The 10,442-nt window shown below is 45.0% G+C and overlaps 1 protein-coding gene across 3 annotated transcripts in view; it reads right to left on the bottom strand.

The window, feature by feature from the left end:
* Positions 1-1,587: 1,587 nt before the first annotated feature.
* OSR1 (odd-skipped related transcription factor 1) overlaps positions 1,588-10,442 on the bottom strand; it is a 157,015-nt gene continuing 148,160 nt past the window's right edge. The window contains exons 2-4 of one of the 3 annotated variants that reach the window (XM_038396433.2): positions 10,008-10,067; positions 3,313-4,004; positions 1,588-2,749 (exon numbers count right to left, since the gene is read on the bottom strand). In XM_038396433.2, coding sequence (XP_038252361.1) covers positions 2,614-2,749; positions 3,313-3,959 — 783 coding nt within the window. In that variant the 5' untranslated portion in view covers positions 3,960-4,004; positions 10,008-10,067 and the 3' untranslated portion in view covers positions 1,588-2,613. Of the gene's footprint in view, positions 2,750-3,312; positions 4,005-10,007; positions 10,339-10,442 lie in introns of those variants that run through there. The other 2 variants (XM_043510212.1, XM_043510213.1) reach the window with 2 other exon arrangements.

Raw genomic sequence — 10,442 nt, 5'->3', positions numbered from 1 at the left:
AACCCTAGGGTGTTGTCAGTACATGGCAGAAAGCAAACTGTTTGGGTAGGGCACTGGTCTGAGAACCAGGTGATTTGAGTCCTAATCCCAGCTTTCCCACTGGCCACAGGCAAGTCTCTTCACCTGTCTCCTAGTCTGTTTTATGTAGATAGATTGTAAGCTGTTTGAGGCAAGGAAGGTGTCTTATTTTGGGTGCCATGAGGCTATTATATAAATAATAAAGAGTTTATAAAGCTACTTTGGTACATCTGCCTACTAGGGAAATGGTACTAAATACCCAATAATACTGTTTTTAATTCACCCTCTAATGCATCATGATTTTCTTCTCAACATATCTATTTCCCATACAAAACAGATAATTTTATTCTCTTTTAGAGACTCTAAAATTGAAAACAAAATACTTTGTATTGTTTGTCGCTTAATTGATTTTTCCAATACAACTACATACCTTTACTAAAGACACTTTTGCAAACTTAATATATATTGGCCCACTGGAAATATGTCAATTTCCACTGTATTTATTGCTATATTTAGTCAGCAATCGTTATCTGACTAAACTAAACTCTGCAAAGATTTTCATAACAGGGACACTGGAATTGATCAGATGTATTGAATTAGTCATGTAGTCGTATCTATATAAACAAACGAGGGAAAATCCTTATTGTTCCCAAATAAAAAGCAAGGCAGTAGTGTTCTTTTATCATTCATAAGATTCTTTGCCCATATAAATAGTATCTTTGTAAAATGAAGAGGGAAAATGGAAAAGAAGGGAAATAATTTTTTTTTGTTTTGATTTCAGTGCTTTATAGGTTTAAGCTTTATAAGTTTTGGAAATAATAAAACCCCAAAATAAAAGTTACTATTTTGATCTGTAATAAGGAAAAAAATTGTTTGATTACAGCTTTTTGATTTCAGAGGTGACTTGTGGATAATCAGGGAAGAAGCTGTTCTGTCTGTGAAATTACAAAAGAAGCAATACATGTTTTAAAAGCTCAGATGGAACCCACACTCAAAACTCCCTCTCCATGTCTCAATCCAAAGTGGTTTTGCAGTGGAATAAACATCTCTGATCTAAGACAGCTGCCTGTAATCAAAGGCCGCCTATCAACACTAGACTGGGCCAAGATGCAATTGATAAATATACACTACTGACAATGAAAGGGGAGAGAGAGTGTAAAGGAGTGTTTCCCCCATGGCCTCAGGCTGTGTGAATGGTAACAGTTTGCCCATTATTCATTTGATTTGTTTTTTAACACTTTTGACATCTAATCTTATCTGCTAATACCCAAGATTTAGTTACCAAGGTGAATTTTTCACACTAGGAGCACAGTGATTTGACTCCCTCCCTCCTCCAGATCTATTGACTTTTCAGTTGTAGGTAAAAAAACAGTGACTAACCCATACCAAAAAAAAGTATACTTTTAACATTCGCCACTCCCCCAGGACAACATTTGTGAAAAAGAATTAAAAATATTACACCACCTGAAAAGGAAAGTTCTGACAATTGGGGGAGGGAGTTCAATTAAGGATAGACCTGAAAGCAAATGGTTAAAGAACATTCAGAACATATGTGAATAGTACATCCAGTCAGGCTTGCCTGTAAAATAACAATTTATTTTAATACTTAAAAAACACAATCCAGTGATAAATGTCAATTACCAATAATCAGCATAAAGTGCCAAATAGCCATACAACATTTTTAATAAACAAAACATATTGGAATGTCTCTTAGTTTTAACTTTTTTAATACACTGTTCAGAAAGCCAGCCTTTAAAATTCTCTGATTGAGATTTATCCTGCCTACTCTCTCATCGGGACACACACAGACTTTAAAGTACCACTAAAACCACGTTGTGCATAGCATCTGTTTGATTTATTGCCATTATTCTTTCCTTTGGGTGTTTTTAAATAAGTCCACAAATTACAAACCACCTCCAAGGCACTAAACCACAAAACAAAAACAAGATCTCCACGGAGTGTTGATACTGCAGCTCTAAGCTCTATATGAGGCTCTTAGTGCATGGCAGACTTCATCACTTGAGATTTAGGTCACTTTGGAACATTTCTTTTTAAAAAGAAAACAACAACAGAAACAAACAAACAAGTCCGCAAGTTGTTCTCCTGGTCTCAATGGTGCTGTAACGAGAAGCCAAAGTTTCAGTTCTTGTCTCCTGGAATTTTTTGTTTCCTGAAGTGTTTAAGTAAGAAGCTTTATACAGTCAAAAAAAAGTATAAAATAAAAAAATGTAAAAAGTAATACCTTTGGAAGCTACGTTTTTGCTTTAAAAAAAAAAAGAAGAAGATTCCTGTCCAATACGTGAGCACCACCTTTTGGCATAAAGTTTATCAAAGCCACACAAGACAGCCAGTTCTCTTGCACTCTCCATATTATTAATATGTGTTTCAAAGTCAAAACAATATTTTAAACCAGGATTTGGGAACCTTTTATTTTTAATTAAAAATAAAGTTCAGTGCTCCCCTCCTGGGTTGTTGGGTTTTTTTTTGTTTTGGTTTGGTTTGGTTTTTTTTTTTTTGTTTTGTTTTTTTGTCTGTGTCTGTTCTGAATTTGATATAAAGTCTGGAGGGGAAGTTAGTTCATGGGTGCTGGAGAGTTCAGCATTTAAGTTTGGAAGGTTTAAGCTCCTTTACTTGCGTATGCAGTGTCTTGTGGACAGCTAGAGTTCTGGACTGGCAAAAGCCTTTCCCACATTCTTGACACTTAAAAGGTTTTTCTTTAGAATGAATATACCTGGGGAGAGAGAATATAGATTTACAAATAGTGACAATTCAATCAGGTGACCTGTCAAAAACCACCCCTTGTTTGTGGCCTACTTTCCAAACTACTGCTGAGGCCCAAATATGAGATGACCAGAAGCCAGAATGGGGGAGAGGGGGACCACATTCATGCAGGAAGCACACAGTGTTATGGGAATCATTCTTTTACTGTAAATACCTGGCTCTAATGGCCGTTCTGTATTTCTGATTAAAATTACTTTCAAAAATAAAAAGAAAGGGCCATCCCAAATTGCCTGCAGGGAAAGAGGACAGATGAGCCTATGATCCTCAGCAGTGTACAGGAAGTCAAGTAAACCTCTATAAGGGATTCACCTGCCAAATCAAGACGCCTCAATCACTTGGGGCATTACTAAACGGTACAAAGCCGCGGGAAGCCTAAGGTGCCAATTCTATACTTACAGGGGGAAATGGACTAGCTCACCTTTCTATTTGCGGTACAGGAGAGGGACAGAGCCAAGCAAAGCCTGTGGTTATAACCCCCACCCCCACCCCTGCCTATTAAAATGCTGGAGTTACCTGTGATCCCGCAGGTGATCTTGCCTTCGGAACGCTTTGTGGCAAATGTCACATGTGTAGGGCCTTTCATCGGTGTGGGTTCTTTCGTGAATCAAAAGGTTATAGGACTTGGTGAAGTGTCTGCCACAGAATTTGCAGACGAATTCCTTCTTGGTTTTGGAAGGTAACCTCCCCCGGGTGGGTTTCTTCTCCGGAGAGAGCTTAGTTACCTCGAGCAAGGAGCCGAGCCCCGGAGGCGAGCTCTGGCTGTCCGCCTGGCCCAGTTTAGAGTGATCCTCTTGGGTGGCGGCCACAGCGAGGTTGGCAAAATCAAACCGGGGTTTGGCTTTGAGGGGCAGGCTGGTGGCTTCTTGCTTGGGCTGGATGACGTGTGGGAACAAAGGGAAGGCAGGCAGCTGGAACCTGGCGTCCACCAAGCTGGACACCCCGGGCACCTTGGAGAAGGAAGAGCGAGGCAAATGCATGGCTGGGTAACCCAATGTCCAATGGTGCAGGTGAACGGCGTGCAGGGCGCTAAAGCCGTACAGGTTGGGCAGGTGGTCCGAGGGCACCGCGGGCAGCCCGTTGAACGCTTGGAGGAAGGAGTAGTTAGTGAGCTGCAGGGAGGGGTGAATGGGCACGGGGGCCGGCAGAGTCTTACTTCCCATGGTGGCCACCGGGGAGGAGGATCTGGGAGCAGGGAAGGCGAGTGTCTGGAAGAGAAAGAGAGACAAAGACCTGTAACAGGGAGACCATAGAGACAGGTCCCCCACGCCGCCTGCTGCTCTCCTTTGCCTAGGGCCGGCTGCGGAGCCCCGGGCTGCTGGGCGTATCCCAGAGCCCATGGCAGGTCAGTGGAAAGGTGCCCATTGCTTGCAGTGGCTCTGGCGCGGTGCGCCCTGGCCCCTTCCCACGGCAGCCGTGCAAGCCTGAGGCTGACTGCACAGATCTGCAGGTCGTTAGGAGCCCTTTCATCTGCCCCTTCCCCGCCGCCAAGCCTGGCTCCTAACACAAACCATCCCTCGGTAGCCCTGGCTGGCTGCAGCGCGGCCTCCTCCGCTTTACGCACCGCTCGTTGGGGAGGACCCTCCAGGTAGGCTGTGTGCAACTTCAGGCTACTCGGCTGCACACCCCCAGGCTTAACCCCCAAGCCACCCAGATTGCTGGCGGGGACGGGCCAGGCTCTCCCCTGCAGCTCCCGCTGGAGTCAATGGCAAGTGAGTCCCAGGGGACACCGTTTTTCCGGGCAACTCGCACGGTAAAGAGTTAAAACTCAAGCGCCGTATCCTGCCCGTACGAAGCAAGGGCTCGCCCTCTGCCGCCCAGAGGAGCGACAGGGCTCCCCGGCGAGCCCACCACACTTTGGCCTCCAATGTGCTTTGGAAAGTGGAGCGCGAGGGTTTTACCCCTCGCCAACTTCCAGCCCCTGCGTCTGGATCGCGGCGTCCCACAGCGCTCCCCCTTAGCCCCTTCCCAGTCCAGCCACATCCACTCAGCCGCCCCCTCCTGGCTTCTGCAGGGGAACTCGGGCAAAGCCCGGCGCAGAGGTGCTGGAACTATTTGTATAGTGGGGGTGCCGAGAGCCATTAAACCAAACTGTAAACCCTATAAGTGATGGAAACCACTTCAAACCAGCACCCCTAGGGCCAGCACCTATGAATGGAGGCGGGAGCGGGGGGGGGAAAGGATGTTTATTTGAAGCTAGTAGTCCCCTCCTCCCTTTAAGGCTGATCATTGTAAATATTAAAGCCCTGCGTCCCCGTGGCAAGTCTGATTTTTCTTTTTTGTTTCCTTTGGAAGGGGACGAGCTTGGCCGAGACCTTCTCTAATCAGGCTAAACAATGTCTTAATAAAACCCCATTTTAAAATTCGGAGCTAGCAAGAGCCTTTCCACAGCCACTTTGCAGGGTGTAGTCAAGACTACCCGAGAGTAGTGAAGCCGAGGGATCTTCACACTGCAAGTGCTGCCCAGTTAAACTGCGCTGCGCCCTGTCACGCCCGCGATTTTCAGCCAGATCTCCGCGCTGAACCCACAGGCCGATCAGCTCCATCGATGTCACTCTGCGAGCTCCCGCACCCTCCCGTTTGCGGGTTTGCACTGAGGCTGGGGGAGACTCAGACTCGCCCGAGGTAGTACAAGCAAAGCCCGCCCCTCCGCTAAAGTCTGATTAAAAAAACCCTTTGAAGTCAATGGGAACTTGGGATGGGACGGGGGTATTTTCAAATCGGGGTCCCTCATGCCGTCCCAGCCAGACCGCTGCACTGCACCTCGGAAGGCAAAAGAAATACTGACGGAGAGAAAAACGCAGGTAACTGGGAATATTTGACCCTTCCCTCAATCACAGTAATTAACTGGCGTACATCTCCTGCCAACTGTTTGGCAGGGGGTGCAGGCCTCTAGGGGGAACAGCGGCAGATATTTTAAAGCTCGCCCCTCTTAAGTGACACATTTAGATTTTGGGGGTGGGGGGGTGGTCGCTCTTCTATGATTTGGTTCTCGATGTTTATTTCCCCAGCAACCAGTGATTGCCCAGAGAGTGTCTTTGGTACTGCTATTTTGAGGCCCTGGAGACTGATAATTTGAGACCGTATTTCTAATGCCAAACTGCTAGTTCCTCTAAGCATTTATCAAAAGCGATTCTCCCCCCGCCCCATGTCTGAAAGATTATGGATTTCTGATCAAGATGAAGGGACTTCCTGACATATTAAGGCCCCGTTTGGAGAAGATTTCAGAGTAGCAGCCGTGTTAGTCTGTATTCGCAAAAAGAAAAGGAGTACTTGTGGCACCTTAGAGACTAACAAATTTATTAGAGCATAAGCTTTCGTGAGCTACAGCTCACTTCAAGTGAGCTGTAGCTCACGAAAGCTTATGCTCTAATAAATTTGTTAGTCTCTAAGGTGCCACAAGTACTCCTTTTCTGTTTGGAGAAGAGTTTACAAACGCGCACCAGATTGCTAGCTCTCTCTATAGACCCAGGAGCAAAGGAAACCTGATGGCGGAAGAGTTCTAGATCCCAGACAAACAAAAGATTTATATATGGATGCGATTAAAAGGAAACTCGCCGTTGCAGAAGCTATGTTGGGGTGGAGGGCTAAGGCGGGAGATTATGAGAGGGGGATTTTGTTTTTCTCAGAGTAGCCCCATCCTCTACCCCAAGGCCACCTTTCACTCCGCTTTACATAAATCAACCGCAGGAAAGGAGACCCAAATCCTATAGGAATTCCATCGCAATGGCCCAAAATAAAGGCGTGTGGCATTTTTTCCAAGATTTGCCTTTTGCTAATTGGACACATTTTGTATAGCGACTGATTAAAAAACCACACACATTACTTCCCCCGTCCCATAACTGTTCAAGGGCCAGTGGTCCAACCTGCGTTTGAGATTTGTTCTCCAACCGGAGAAACAAACATTGTTTAGTTTTAATATAGTCCGAGGTGTCTTCTTTTTGCGATACAAGTGTCTTGATCCCTTATTTCAGGAACAAACTAAACTAAACATAGAGTTGCCCATTCCGAACTATCTGGCTGCCACATCGGTTATAATTCTAAAACATTATCCTGGCTAATTCTGATCTCTGACTAAGATGAAGTGAGCTGTAGCTCACTAAAGCTTATGCTCAAATAAATTTGTTAGTCTCTAAGGTGCCACAAGTCCTCCTTTTCTTTTTGCAAACCCACCAGACAGATTTAGGTAAAATCCTGGTTTACAAGGATGTCCCATTTTTAAAGAAAATCGGTTTCAGTTTTCCAAACGAATACATGGGCAACGATTCTTTCAAGCAAAAGGAAGTACAAAAATGATTCATAATAACATCCATTGTCCTAATTATGTTGTTTGCTAGAAGCAGTATTATTTTTTTTTAAAGGAAGGGGCTCAGAGGGCGGGGCGTTCAGGTTGATACAAGTTTGTTGGCATCCTTCCAGAAATGAAAGCTACACTTTTGCTCGGTACAGCTGGGGTAGTCAAAAATATAGATAAAGAGCAGCTTATTTTCGTAGAGAAGTCTCTCTTAGGGACATCAAAGGGAATGTGTATTTCTCTCTGCAGTACTTTTCTACTCTTTCCCTTCCCCACAGAGAGATCAATGTTTCTTTGATTTCGGTGTCACCTCTACCTTTAATTCTGCTTCATGTAAACAGATCGTTATCTTTTTTTAAAAGGAGCCAGTGAGTTATTTGCTTGAATCGCCCCCACTCCCATCGCAATAAAACTGTACAGTTTTTAAACACAAGATTTGCTTGCTGAGTAATTGAGAGCAAGCCACTTGTGTACTGACACAGGACTGAAACAAAACCCACTCTTGCCAAGATAAATTTACCCTGCAAAATAAGATCATAAACTTGAAAGACAACATCTGTCCCCAGCTTTCTTACCCTTTGTCCTATTTTGGAGATTTGGTCATGCTATTGTCTAATTGCCATTGTTTTACAATCATAGGAATCTTTACATTCCAGATAAATTCAATCTCTATTTATAAATAAGAAAAATTTGGGGGAAACTTGTTGTTGGTAGCCTCTCATGAATCGAAATTAAATTAATCTCACGGTAATCTTGTGGTTAGTCAGTCTTTCTACTTTTCACTTTGAATTATCTATTTCTGATGTGTCTTTTGAGAGGGATATTTGTTATATTAAATACTTGACTCATAAATAATGAGTTTTACTGATTAGTTCCACATGGGGGAATAGATGAAGTAAATTAGCTTGAAAAGTTGCTTATTTTTACAAACATGATAAATTGGTGGTTATAAAACTTCAGATTCTTGGGGCCTTAGAGGGTGGGGGAATATCTAGAACTCCTGCCACGAGGCTCATCTGTCAAAAAACCACCCTGTTTCGAATGAACTATTTAAAATTTGTTAGCCAAATCCCTTCGATTAAACTGGAACGGTCTGCAGAATTTTATCAGAGTGCCAGGTAGCCAATATTTCCTTCAAGGAGACAGAATTTGTATCAGCTTAAACGAGGAAATTATCCTTTACTTGTGTTTAGGAAACTAGCTGCAAAGGGAATTGGGGCTGTAAGTTGTTCTTTCGCTCTGCATTTGAGAGCGTGATGCTCTGGAGAATACAACTAGAGCATTCCGCGCCGATTCATTCAGATTATTAATGGAGTGTGCAGAATCTATTAAGGAAGGTTTATTCGGGTCTAATCGAGCGTGGAGGAGTTAATTGCTTACATTGATGAGGACTGGAAGGACTAAATCAGCATATCTCTGCTAAATCCTTATAAAATCATCATTCACATTTTATCATGAAATCAGCGCTGACACGCTTTGCGGACCACCGTTGATTAATACAGGCATATGTTATACTCAGAAAAAAAAATGCACTTCGCTACAGCTTGCTCAATTTAAGTATTCAGTGCAGCCTTTTAAACCACTCAGTCCGGATCCTCACGAGACAGCAATTATGATGTTCTTACAGTGGAATGAAACATGCCAATTTAACGTCTTTTGCCTCCTTTCAAGCCCAGCAGTGCTTTAGGAATGCCCTCTGCTCGAAAGCATGCATGTGGGCTTCCTAGGGGTGTCATTTAATACACAAACCAGTTGAGCAATTAGAAAAATACCTGCGAGCGTCCAAGTTTCATTTATTATCGGTTTACATTTTTTAAAAAAATAATTGTTGCACCCTCTTCCCACTTGAGTCCGGAAGTCCTAGCCTTCCTCCCACGTTATGGAGCAAACGGTGCTCCGTAAATAATCGGTAATAGCAGCTTTTTCCTTCCCTCCGCAACCCCCTTTTCCCTTAGCTCCCCGAAACCAAGTCATGGCAAGAAGACAATGACAGTGACCTCTCGAATGTCTCTAGCTCTAGCAGGCCACCGAGAGTGGAGTTCGCTCCTCTAGGCCTCAGGCAATCAAACCACGCAGGTTTTCGGCTAATCTCCTGACACCACCGATCTTTAGATCTATGTATCCTGCGGTGTCGCTCTGTTGTCGGAAGGTGACAGCGTTATGCTGCACTAGCATCTTGAGCTGGTCCCCGTTTATGTTTTTACTGGGCTGGGTACGTTTTTAATTGGACCAACAGTGCACCTGCTTGGGGCTCAACAGCTCCAAGCACATGTCTTGAGTTTACCAACCTCAACAGCAATCTACAAAAGGTCCAGTTGTTACAGAGTTCCCTCCTGACAGCCAGAAATAACAACAACAATGAATAATCCTCAGTTTTGCACTACCATTTGACGGAATGGCCTGGAAAGAAGCGAGCTTCTCTCTGCACGGAACTTCCTCCGAACGGACGTAACACATCAGGCTCCTGTCAGTTCTGCTCCGTCGGAAAGAGGCGAGCGCTGCCTGGTAACTAAAACGCGCAGAACTGCGCACACAATAATACAAATCTAAACGCTCAAGTCTACACAGCGCAGGGCACTCGAGACTGCTGGGGACTGACTAACCCCGGGTTTTGCAGACTGCATGTCAGTTTCATCTCCGTTTAAAAGCATAGCCTGGCTGCACTGGGGAAGGAGCAGCTCCATAGGGGAATAGGCATGCTTTTAAATAGCAGCAAAATATCCAAGCACCCTTTAAAGACTTTCAGACGGGTTCCCCTCACCCCGCGCCCCCAAAGAAAAAAAAAAGTCCTTCTAACGACAGCAGATCTGTCCCTTCACCTTCACTGTCCCAGGCACGGCGGGGGACACTTTGGACTGATGTTGCCAACCACAGAGACTTGGAAAAAAACAAAAGGAGTTGTTGGTTTTTTATTTACCTAATCCCGATCTGTGCTCCACCGCTGGCAGAAGTGACAAGATCCGGGGCTAAATTGGAGCTGGTAAAAAAGTTGGGCTAAGTTAGTGGCCCTTGTTGGGCTCTCTGTGCACGGCTCTTCCCCGCCCCCCCCCCTCCCGCCCCCACTGCTCCTCCAGCTGGGTACAGACAGATCCTAGAGAGCAGAGGGAGCCAGGTGCTCCTGCGGATGGAGATGGTGAGAGTCTCTCTCCCTCCTCCTCCTCCTCCTCCTGCTGCTGCTGCTGCTGCTGCTGTCTGTGGGTCTGAGGGCAGGCGCGCCTTAGAGAAGCCGAGCTCAGACTGGAGTGATCTCTTCCCTCCAGCCTCCTCCTTATTTCAACCCCCAACCGGACGCTGGGCATGCGCACTACGGGGGGAAAGTGTCTCGCTGGGAAGATCCAACTTTTCAACTCTC

Source organism: Dermochelys coriacea, chromosome 3 (genome assembly GCF_009764565.3).
Source record: "Dermochelys coriacea isolate rDerCor1 chromosome 3, rDerCor1.pri.v4, whole genome shotgun sequence".
In the NCBI taxonomy this organism is placed as follows: domain Eukaryota; kingdom Metazoa; phylum Chordata; order Testudines; family Dermochelyidae; genus Dermochelys; species Dermochelys coriacea.
Note: the sequence above shows the minus strand (reverse complement) of the source record. Positions and strands in the feature narration are given on the sequence as shown.